The 12,620-nt window shown below is 42.7% G+C and overlaps 1 protein-coding gene across 2 annotated transcripts in view; it reads left to right on the forward strand.

The window, feature by feature from the left end:
• The first annotated feature begins 870 nt into the window (after positions 1–870).
• Positions 871–12,620, forward strand: part of sncb (synuclein beta) — a 60,949-nt gene continuing 49,199 nt past the window's right edge. Inside the window, exons 1-4 of one of the 2 annotated variants that reach the window (XM_033029479.1) lie at positions 871–1,149; positions 1,406–1,549; positions 2,085–2,123; positions 9,990–10,141. In XM_033029479.1, coding sequence (XP_032885370.1) covers positions 1,429–1,549; positions 2,085–2,123; positions 9,990–10,141 — 312 coding nt within the window. In that variant the 5' untranslated portion in view covers positions 871–1,149; positions 1,406–1,428. Of the gene's footprint in view, positions 1,284–1,405; positions 1,550–2,084; positions 2,124–9,989; positions 10,142–12,620 lie in introns of both variants that reach the window. The other variant, XM_033029480.1, reaches the window with a different exon arrangement.

A 12,620-nucleotide genomic window follows, 5' to 3' on the forward strand; every position in this document is an offset into this window, starting at 1 on the left:
TTACAGAAGTCAATTAACCTATCGTTGGACTGCGAACCTACCAACGTGTCCGTCTTTGTGCAGGAAGAAACAGAAGTACCCGGAGAAAACCCACGCAGTCACCAGGAGAATGTACAAATTCCATAAAGGGCAGCATCCGTAGTCAGGATCGAACCCGGGTCTGTAAGGCAGCAACTTTGGGTGATTAAAAACCCCCCAAATAATATGGATAAATCACAGAGCTTGATAAACTCTTTCCCAGGATGATGAGCAAAGCAAGGGAGGATATTGTCTGGACAGTGGTGTTTTGTATTCTCTTGGACAAGATGCCCGAAACCGGGGAATAAGCCAGAATGATGCATAAATAAATAGACAGGGTGCTGGTGCAGGCAGTTTGGATAAGTTTAAATTGGGATCATGTTAGGCACAGGCATGCTGGGCTGAAGGGTCTCTTCCTGTGCTGTACTGCTCTATGTAATCCAGGTAATTTACCAACAAGTTGCAAACTATAGTTAAGAAAATATGTTTAAAGTTCCCCAAGTTTCACAGGTCCCACTGGGGATTTCTCTCCACAGATGCTGCCCCACTCGTTGATTATTTCCAGCATGTTCTGCTTTATTGTTGGTAAATTAGATTCCACAGGCGTATTTCAAAGCCGTGTACTTAGGCAGTGTACTTTCTGCCATCCGACTATTGTTGTCCATAATAGTTAATGGAACAGACTCCGTTAATTAATTAATATTTCGCCTAAGAAAGACCCAAAAATGCTGGAGTAACTCAGCGGGTCAGGCAACATCCCTGGAGAATACGCCTCTAATATTTCGCCTACTTCGGAATCGTTTTCCTTCATTGATTTAGTGTAGAGCGATGAAACTCTTCTAATGTGCTTGAAAGAGAAAACTGAAGATTGCTCGGGCCCCATAATTACAGCGCAAACCCCCTTCGAGGCAGAAAATGTGGTTACGGGAGAGACGCGAGATCCTCGGTGAAAATAATGTAACTCGCCTTAGGGGGATTACATTCCTCGAAAGGGGAGGTTGTGTGAGTGTCCGTGTGTGGTTGCACGGCACTTTGATGAAATCACACGCGCTTCCAGAAGAGTAATAGATACGGAAGAGGTTTGAGGAAGCAGTTTACTACAGACAGCGCGAAGGAGCATTAATCTAACAGGTCAGTTAATCGGTCGCATCATCATCTCAGAACAAGATGATTTCTCTCCTCGGTTAATGTGAAAGCCCACCCTCCCCTCTCCGACGATGTTGTGATCAAATCTAACCAATCCATTATTATCCAGTTTGACAAAGGTCAGTGCTTGATGTTTGTGTAATTTGTCGGTCGATGCCTGTATATATTCATTGGGGAGGGTTTTCGGGGGGGAGGAGGGGGAATAAAAACAAATCACATATAGTGGATGTTTATTCTGCAGTGCTCCGTTTACCGAGGACCAAAATGGATGTTTTTATGAAAGGATTGTCCAAAGCAAAGGAAGGGGTGGCTGCGGCAGCTGAGAAAACCAAGCAGGGAGTAGCAGAGGCGGCAGAGAAAACTAAAGAAGGGGTGCTTTATGTTGGTATGTACAGACTGGCGAGGGTCAATGTAAAGCAGCGAGCGTGTCGTGTAAGGCAGTGTCGTTACACAATGAAACATCGCCTTCTCAAGTAGCTGACAAGTCACTTTTACAGTTGGAGATATATATACTTAACGTGCTAAAGCAATTTTATTTTAATATAATATTATTTTATAATAATACACATGAATGGAATCGGTAGCTAAAAATAAACTAAAAGCGGTTTTTTTTTAAATTCTCGAGAGCACGTCGTATTCTCCGTTCAAAGCTGATCTCGTTACTTGCTGGGGTCTGATTCTGTCTCAAAGGACTTATTTCCGTTGAGCATATGGACCAGCCAGATGGCACTCTATCTAGCCCTGCAAAATATATCCCTTTCCAAAGATATATCAATGCATCCTCTTCAGCGGGAATGCCTTCAAATGTAACAAAAACAATGGAGGCGCCGAGCGATTTTTTTTAAACAATCATTTGCAGATCGACGGTTTCATGAAAAAATGCACAAAAATAATGATATTTATATGTAATATTTCCTTAGGGTCCAAAACCAAAGAAGGCGTTTCAAGCGTCGTTTCAGGTAAATTTACCATAATGTTGACGTGATTAAAGAACTAAAATGTATAGCAATCCAGAAATATTCGGGGTTAATCAGTGTATGAAAACAAATAATTTCTATCGTCTACATCGAGGGCTGTAGATCGTTTTGGTTCTTCAATGGGCAGGTTGTTAATGTTCGTACAGTGATCCGTCTGTCGACATGATTTGGAGTAATACCAGTGACGTTTACATGTCAATAGCGCTTAGGTTAAAATAATCCCTAATCAGGAGTGTATTTTACATTTACTATGTACCTGTAGCTGAATACCTTATCCTCCTGTACAGCCGTTAACTGTAATTGCTCTTTTGCAAATGGCGAAGTTAAATCCGAGATCAAATCCCACTGCATTGAGCAAAACATTCCACAAAAAAGGTTGCCTTCCAGATAAATGCATTGGTAATTCAGTTTTTGCAATTAGCGATATTAAAATCACATTGAAGCACAGTACAGCCATGTCTTATTTTAGGGTATGAATGCTTAATAAATTCATTAAGTATTATTTTGTTCATTGACATTTAAAATAAGTTAAAGTCTTCATTTTATATTCATTTGTGATGGGAGCAGAATTAGGCCATTCGGCCCATCAAGTCTACACCACTATTCAATCATGGCTGATCTATCTCTCCCTCTTAACCCCATTCTCCTGCCTTCTCATAACCACTGACACCCTTACTAATCAAGAATCTATCCATCTCTGACTTAAAAGTATCCATTGACTTGGCCTCTACAGCCTTCTGTGACAATGAATACCACAGATTCACCACCCTCTGACTAAAACAAAACCCTCCTCATCTCCTCCCTAAAGGAAACTCTAATTCCGTGCCTATGACCTCTGGTCTTAGACTCTCCCATGAGTGGAAACATCCTCTCCATATTCACTATCCAAGCTGCACAAACTAATTTCTTCATTGTTATTTTAATGCACTTCTGTTAAAACAACACAGCAATTTTTAGCCAAAAGTTGTGGCAACAACACGAACTTGACTAACAGCAAGTTTATGAAAATTCTGCTAAAAAGATTAAGACTGTGATTATATTGCACATAGTGTCTTGCATTCAATAGCTCATAGAAGTAAGATGCTGCCTGACTCACTGGTTTACTCCAGCACTTTATGACTTTACTTATTTCATTTCTTAGCTGAACATCTTCAATGGTGTCTAAAACCCTGGGGGCTAAATTGGTAGCAGTGGTAAATGAGATTTAGGATTGCAATGCAAGATTACAGCACTCTGTTCAATACAGTTCAAATCTCAAATGGTGACTGGTGCCTGATCACATTAATATAGTTTCTGCTACCAAACAAGGCAAGAAACATTGGTGACATCTGAAACTACAGATGCTGCCTCACAAATAAAGATACAAACTGCTGGATTAAATTCAGCAAGTCAGGCATCATCTCTGGGAAATATGGATAGGCAGTGGTTTGGGTTCTGTCCCAAAACATTGCGTATCCATGCTCTCCACAGATGCTGCCTGATCCGCTGAGTTACTCCACCACTGTGTCTTTTTCAGAAACATTGTTGATTGGCTTTGCGTTTATCATATGTACAGCGTTGTGATTGACCTCTTAAAAGACAGATAAATGATGGCTGGCTTTATTGCTGCAAGTCATTCCAGAAGTCTTTACGCTTAAAAGCAGAATATGTGTGGCCAGAATGAGCACTCGAATGTTCAGATGGAATACAGGATGTCTTGGTAGATGAGCAAAAGAGGAGAGATTTTCTAGTCATAGAGATGTATTTTCCCTCCAAGTAGAAGTGTCGGGGCAGTGGGAAAACTCAGCTCTCGAGATCATTGTAGGTCTTGCAACCCCACACATGGAAATGTAATGGGACAAAATATGCAATGATTATATAAGCATGGTCAAGGTCAGTGCACATATCTTCAAATGCTGTATCTTCCCCAAGGCACCACTAGCCTTCTTCAATACACATGACCTTATCATTCACTAACAACAATCTCTGTCAGCTCGGGACCTACATTTCATTTGGCACATCACATCATCATATACTTACCTCTAAACCAGCATGATTTGCAAATCTCATACCCTCACACACTGCCAGATAGTCTACCATGACAGGCACATCATCTAAACGTACTGTACAGCATTCCTTAAAACATTTATTGCTTTCTTTCAAAAAGGGTCTTGGTCCAAAAGTCATTCATTCATTCCTTCCACAGATGTTGTCTGAGCCACTGAGTTACTCCAGCACTTTGTGTTTTACTCAAGGCCAAGCACAGTTTCTGCTGCAAATTGCTTATCAGATAAATACTTTGAATGAGCAGCATGTTGAAGCAAGATAACGAGTTGCATGATGAAATACTGGATGCATTGATAGGTAGAGTGGAAAGTGTCCATAAACTGCTGAATGACAGAAGGAGCCCAGCTACAACCTTCAAAAGTGCTTTGTATTAAGATTAGAAAGTCGACAAAAAATGCTGGAGAAACTCAGCGGGTGAGGCAGCATTTATGGAGAAAAGGAGTATGCGACGTTTCGGGTTGAGCCCTTCTTCAGACTGATCTGAGATCAGACTGTATTGGGATTAGTTTTGTTTAGATTGTAGATACAGTGCTGAAACAGGCCCTTCGGCCCACCGAGTCCGCACCAACCAGCGATCAGCCCATACACTAGCACTAGGGACAATTTACAATTTTTACTAAAGCTAAATTAATCTACAAACCTGTACATCTTTGGAGTGTGGGATGAAATCAGAGCACCCGGGGAAAATCCACGCGATCATGGGGAGAACATACAAACTTCATACAGACAGCACCCATTGACCAGATCGAACCAGGGTCTCTGGCGCTGTAATTGTAATTAATTTATTAGCCAAGTATGTAAAAACATACAAGGAATTTGATTTGCCATACAGTCATACCTAAAAAGCAACAAGACACACAATTACATAAAAATTAACATAAACATCCACCACAGCGCACTGTGATGGAAGGCAATAACGTATTATCTTCTTTTCGCCCGCAGTCGGGGCAGTCAAACAATCTGCAGTCGGGGCGATCGTAGCTCCCGCAGCTGGCGATCGAAGCTCCCGCATCGGGGTAATCGAAGCTCCCGAAATCGGGACGGTCGAAGCTCCTGCTCCCGAAGTAGATCCCTGACAAAGGGTTCGCAATCTCCACGATGTTAAGTCCGCAGACTGCCGCAGTTGGAGCTCCCGAAGTTAATCCCCAACAAAGGGACCACCAGCTCCACGATTTTAGGCTGCAGTGCGGACAGAGATACGATACGGAAAAAGTTGCATCTCCGTCGAGGAAAGAGATTTTAAAAAGTTTCCCCCACCCCCACATAATACAAACTGAAGATAAAACTAAAACATACATTTAACAACAGACTAAAAACAACAATAAAGGATGAGACAGACTGTTGGCGAGTCTGCCATCGTACGGCGCCATCCGGTGTAAAGCAGCGACTCTAATGCTGCCCCACCATGTTACCCCTTCTTAGATTTAGACCCCTTTTAGATCCCTGTTCGAGATTAGGACCTGACTTACCCAATAAGAAAGTGGTAGCAACTAAACTAGCACACCTGATCACAATGTTTGACTGGATTGATTTATATTTCAGCTGCCCTTTCAGCATAAATGATGGAGTGGACACTCCAGCATGAACCATGTGAGCTTAGACTGCTCTCATATCTTGCAACCACGCAATCTTTCACTGCTACCATCATGGGCCTGGGTTCAAATGTTTAAAGGGGATTTGCAGAAGTCGTACCACTCCAGCAATTTTTCCATGAGAATCTTTGAGGTCTTAGCTTGGAAGATTGATAATGAATCTGTGGAGCATGAACCAGCTGCTCCCCTCAGGATAGCCGTTTTAATGATTTCACTACTGCCACAATCCAATGCCTTTGCTGTTTCTCAACTTCCAGCCAGCTTAGCTACCACTAGTCATGGCAAGAGTTGCAATCCAAAGCTGAACCTACTGGGCATTCTGTTCACTGAAAGTCAGCAGTTGTCTGGAGCCCTGCCATAGCTCCTGGCAAAGCACTGGATCAAAAAATGATGCACAGGATGCAAGGGCTGATAAAATACACAGTGATGAATTAATGTTTGTATAGATTAGTTTGTGGTTAGATGTCTAAGCATGGTTTGAAATGTTGATGGCATTGTGTTTATATTCTGTCAGTGTTGTCAAACAGACATCGCTGTTTAACATCAGAGAGAAGGTAAAATGAATAACGACACAAGGTGCTGGAGTAATTCAGCGGATCAGGCTGTGTCCGGTGTCAGGAGTTATGGGGAGATGGCTGGAGAATGGGGTTGAAGGGGAGAGATAGATCAGCGATGATTGAATGGCGGATTAAACATGATGGGCCAAATGGCCTAATTCTGCTCCTCACTCATGAACATGAACTTATGAGTGTCTCTGGTGGACAGGGATAGGCAGCGTTTTGGGTTGGGACCCTTATTGATTGGCAGATGGTTGGTCAAAGGCAAAAGATGAAAAGGAGTGAAATGAGGAGATAAGAATAGAAGAGGTGTAAAATGTGAAGCCGGAGGAAGGAATATAGATGGAATGGGGCAGAGGGGCAGGGGAAAGGGAGAAATGTGTGTGCATGCAGGTAAAGCATAGGGAAGAAAGGGGTGGGGGTTGGGGGAGGGGGGTAGTGGGGAAAGGGGAAAGGGCGTTTGCAGGTTATTTATCGAAAATTGGAGAATTCAATCTTCTTTCAATAAGATGAAACCTGAATGCTTGTTATGGATAGTTGTTCACTCATTGCCAAAATGGACCTTCATATGTTGCCTGTATAGAAATAAATTACAGATGCTGGTTTACACTGAAGATAGACACAACATGCTGGAGTAACACAGAGGGTCAGGCAGCATATCTGGAGAAAAGACTGCTGGTTTCTCTAGTCTGTAGAAGGGTCTCAACCCAAAACGTCACCTATTCCTTTTCTCCAGAGATGCTGCCTGACCCATTGTATTACTCCAGCATTTTGTGCCTATCTTCATATGTTGCCTCATGTTCTACCTGTGCCATTTTCTCCTCTTCTTACCCTGCTATTATTGGAAAAGGAAACGTTTGCTTGTTTGCCCAACATTGTGGCACATAACAGGTTAGGAGACTCAGAACCTGGAGCAAAAGAAAATGAGCTGCCAGAGGAATTCTGCAAGTCAGGCAGCATCTGTGGAGGGAAATGATCAGTCGATGTTTCCAGTCGAGACCCTTCAAGTGGACTGAAAGCGTAGACTGCAAATATAAGGAGCTAAGGGGGAGGGGAGGAGCAGGGCAGGAACTGGCAACAATGGGTGGACCCTGTGAAGAAGGGTTGATTCACCTGGAATCGTGTTGTAACTAAAAGAAATGTCAACAAATGATGTGCTGGATACTGATGGGGGTCACAGATGTGGGGTGCAAAGTGAGGGAATTATTTCCCTGTTCTGTCTGAGAAAAGGTGTGGTGTGAGCAATGAAAGAGATGCAGGTGAGCATTCATGCAACATTTCCTGAGAAAAGGAGGACACTTCAGATGTGCTGGTGTGCAAAGCTTTTTCTTGAGGCAGATGCAGTGCAGATGGAGAGATCAGAGAGTCACTGCGCAATATAGCATGGAAACAGGCCCTTTGGACCAAATCCAAATAAGTTGCCCAACCGAGCTAGTACAACTTGCCTGTGATGTCCAATATCCCAACTAATATTTCCTATACGTCTACCTGTCCAAGTGTTGTTTACATATTGCAATTGCACCCTCCTTTACCACTTCCTCTGGCTCTTCATTTCATGTATACACCACCCTCTGGGGGAAAAAGTAGCCCTTCAGGCTCCTTTTAAATCTTTCCCCGCTCACCTTAGACCTGTGCCTTCTAATATTAAACTCTCTACCATGGGCAAAAGACTGCTGCTTTTCATCTAATCTATGGCTCTTGATTTTATGTACCTCTAAAACGTCACCCCTCACCTTCCAGGACCCCAGGGGAAAAAGATCCTGCCTATCCAGCTTCTCCTTATAACACAAACCCTCCAGTAACATTTTTTTTTGCATTATTTCCAGCTTACTGATATCCTTCCCATAGCAGGGTATGTATACAATACACTAAATATGAAGATAGACATAAAATGCTGGAATAATTCAGCTTGACAGGGAGCATCTATAGAGAGAAGGAATGGGTGACCCTTCTTCAGTCTCTGAATATGATCTTACCAATGTCTTGTATAGTTGTAACATGACTTCCCAGCTCTTGTACTTAATATCCTGCTCGATTAAATGGGTGCCTCCCACAGCCGACCTTAAGGGCGCGGGAGGCCAGACACAGGTACTCTCTTCCACCAGCCCTGCTCCTTGCCCGTCATATCCATTGTGGCCTTCATCACCGGCTCCATCCTCCTCATCTTCAGGGGATGAGCATGGACTGCCTTATGCCCCTGTCCCACTTAGGAAACCTGAACGGAAACCTCTGGAGACTTTGCGCCCCACCCAAGGTTTCCGTGCGGTTCCTGGAGGTTGCAGGTGGTTGCCGGAGGTTGCAGGTAGTGGAAGCAGGTAGGGAGACTGACAAAAACCTCCGGGAACCTCTGGAAACCGCACGGAAACCTTGGGTGGGGCGCAAACTCTCCAGAGGTTTCTGTTCAGGTTTCCTAAGTGGGACAGGGGCATAAGCGACTCTCCCTGCAGTCTATGGTCTGCCAGATCCTCTAACCGGTGGCCAGATCAGCAGCTCTCTCCTTGTCGGCCGCGGTCTGCTACTCCTTGTTTCTACACTTAGTAACAAGCATGTGATCCTCTTATCATCGAGACCTTCACCTGCAGAGGAGTTTCAGCATGGATGGAACTGGCAGAGGTTTTGCTGGTCTTTGCTGTGCCACTCACGCACACTACATGCTCACCCCTCTCTCTGCCTTCAGCTGCCAGGGCCCCAAGCCATCTTGTTGTCATAACTTGACCAACTCATGGTGTCATTGAAAAGTTTGAAGGATGCAACATTCACAGGTTTGAACTGTTTATGATATTGAATTGTTAACATTCTTCAAATAAAGACTTTATTTTAAAATTATTCCCCACACAAAGGGCATCACGGAGTTTAGGGAGAAAGTGGGAATATGGTTTTGATGTAGATGATCAACCATATGATAGTTTTGAGTGATGGAACAGACTTAAAGGTCCGAATTATCAACTTGTACTTGTATTTTATATCCTTGTACTTGTATTTTATATCCTTTCATGCTTTCATTTACATGCAGTCACAATAGTTGGTCTTTAAGGCACAGATCTTTCGTTTTCTAAAATAAAGTCAATGGTGCATGACCATGTAAGGACAGGCAGCTTATTTAAAACCTATCTTTATCATAAATAAGTTAGATATTTTTAATGCATTTCTCTCAAAATGAGGAGTCAAGAGTGTTTTATTGTTACATGCACAGAAAATGGAACAATGAAATTCTTACTTGCAGCAACAGCACAACATGTTTATCAACACAGGATTGAATATATAATGTAAACAAACCAAAATAAGTTAATTAAATTTTTTTTTTTTAAACGGTATTAGTGGGAAAAAAACACAACAAGCCCAAAGTCCAGAGCACATACAGGAAGTTGATAGTTTGCAGTTTAGTTGGAGTTTGTAGTGTTCAATAGCCTGATGGGGAGAAGGGTTGATGGGAAGATGTTTTTTGCCGAATCTGGACATTACAGTTTTTAGGCTCCTATACCTCCTAATATTGAACCTATGGATATAAACTTTTAAAGGGTTCCCTTAAAAAAAGAAACAATTGGGGTAATTCGCTTAAAATTGATCAGAAAACTGCCATCGGAAAGTAGGAACTGACATAAGAAATGTTCTTTCTGTATATGTATCAACATATTTTCACACTTGCTTTCTAGTGGCTGAGAAGACAAAGGAGCAGGCCTCTTTAGTGGGTGGAGCTGTTATCACAGGAGTCTCAGCTGTGGCTCAGAAGACCGTGGATGGAGCTGGAAACATTGCAGCAGCCACTGGTCTGGTGAAAAAGGATGATTTCCCATCTGAAATAAAGGTCAGCTTTCATCAAGCTTGCATCCCCACCCTCTACAGCTGTGTTTATAAATCGAAACCACTCATTATAAGCTTCACATATACTTAAAATAATAATGACGAACCAATGATTACACCACAGGGAACACTGAACATCTTAAATTTATTTGGATGATAATATTCACAAGCAGTTTTTGAAATGTACTTTCTCTATTAACTGACGTAATTGAGGTTAACACAAATTCAAGAGGGGGCTAGATATTTTGCATACATTGTTTAAGTCACAGTGATGCTTAAAATGTATAGATGTGATCACCTACTTGGTAAGTTTGTGTTTGCACAGCTTACCACTAATAGCACAATACAGAACAGAAAAAAATATGGTACAAATCAGTCTACGTTATTGATTTGACATGAACCCGATTATTTTCTAATTCCATACTGCAGCCAGTGCTCTTTCTTAATTTACAGGGTTTTATTTAACAGTGCTTTCCTATTCTTGTCTAATGTATTAGAGTTGGCATGTACTGCAGTTTAGAACACAATGAAACAGTTGTATTCTGTCACAATAGCAGCAATCTGAGTTTATCTCAGAATCTGAGCTTTCTGCAGCAGTTCCATGCTTCCCAGAGCACATCTCAGGTCTTTTATGTTAGCTGTCTGTGCCTTGAGCAGAACTAATTGTGGCCTAGCCTTTTAGCAAGCAAACAGATGTCATATTCTTGCCCTCTGCCCCATATATATTATAGATCTGTGGTCTCATCGTGAATAGACCCTCCTTTATTCTGGTTCTGAAACACATCATGTCTCTGACCAGAGCTGTTTATTGCCTTATTGGCTTCTTCCTCCCTACTATAATTGGGAACATTCCAGTTTTTGAGCCTTTGAGTTTTTGGAGGAAAAGGGACAAGGCCATGCTGACTGAAGAGAAGTAAGCATGATGTATGGGTATACCCCATTTTTAGCTTGGTGAATTAGAAGTTGCGAGAAAGAAGAGTAAGGAGGAACGGAGAATTGGATATGCAGATTCCTTATATTAGTGCCTTTTCCCTTGATCATCAATATCCTGTCCTTCAACCAGCCTTGTCCTCCAGTTTATTTGTGGTTCTGTTATATGCTACCTCCTCCAGAAAAAGAAAAGTGGACACAGTTGTCATTGTGTTTCCAACAATATGTGAGGCTCGTGTGTGAATTGCTGGGTGAATTGCTGCAGGTTATAATTTGTGGGTGAGAGTTTTGCAATGTGCAGAGTACGTGAGGTGAGGCATAGCAATCAAAATAAAGTAGACTGCAGATGGATAGACTATTGGCAGTTAGGTGATGAGAGGCACATTACTGTAGCAATTAATGCTGTTGCATCATGCCTCGGTGACCAACGGTACTTTTATTGTTGCATGTGCTAAAACACAGTGAAATTATTTTCTTATATACAGTCCAAAACAGCATTGCCATATCTAGGCACATCCTTGATTAACAAGTGTATAGAAAATATCTACTGAGCCCGCATGCAAGAGGTGCCATGTTTTTACGCCATTTGAAATGTCCAGTCCGTGCTCCAGTTATTAGGAACGGTGCCCGTTCCAGACAAGCCCCAGGCTGCTGCAGTCCTCCAGCCATCACCTTCCTTGGATGCGACGTCCCTCACCTCTCCCGTCCACCTTTGTGCCTCAGGGACAGCTAGTGTTTGACGACCTCTGATGCTGTCTGTGCGGAGTTTGCACCTTTTTTACACATTCTCCCTGTCACTGTGCGGTTTTGTCTAGATGTTCCTGTTTTCTTCCCCCATCCCCTAAAAGCACTGTATTGGCAACTTGACGACCATAAATCAAGAGGAAGAGAGAGCAAGAAAGAGTCTGTGCTTTGGTGATTGTAGAAAGGTGATGGAATTAATAGGCATGTTGCAGGAAATAAGTGCTGCCAGCATCACTGGGGAACGGATAGGTGACGTTTCGGGTCAGGACCCTTCTCCAGCACTTAGTGATTGTTTTTTGTAAACCAGCAACTGCAGTTACTTGTATCTAAAGTATTTGTGTTGCTCATATGTGTACTTTGTGTGAGATCTGATCAATTAGTCAAAGTCATAGTATCCGTTATTGTCATTTTTTCGTGCAATTCGAACAAAATTTCGTGCCTTGCAGTCATACATATAATAAAAATAACAAAAACACACAATAAACACAAATTTAACATCCACCCCAATGAGTTCACCAGGCACCTCCTCACTGTGATGGAAGGCAAAAGTCTTAAAGTCTTTGTCTCTTCCCTCCTTGTTCTCCCTCTGCGCTGAGGCGATCCAGGCTTCCGATGTTGTGACCCCGCCTGGTGATGGTAAGTAAGTCAGTCCCGTGGCTGAATCCGAGCTCCACGAACGGGCCGGTTCAAACTCCGCGGCCTGGGGTGGTGGAAGCTGCCACCCTCCAGTCCAGCGGATGAAGCTGTTGTTGCGGGAGCTTTGGAAAAACAGGACAACAACCTGTGACCTGCGAGCGCCCGACGATGTC

The sequence above is a fragment of the Amblyraja radiata genome, chromosome 11 (assembly GCF_010909765.2).
Source record: "Amblyraja radiata isolate CabotCenter1 chromosome 11, sAmbRad1.1.pri, whole genome shotgun sequence".
Classification (NCBI taxonomy): Eukaryota; Metazoa; Chordata; class Chondrichthyes; order Rajiformes; family Rajidae; genus Amblyraja; species Amblyraja radiata.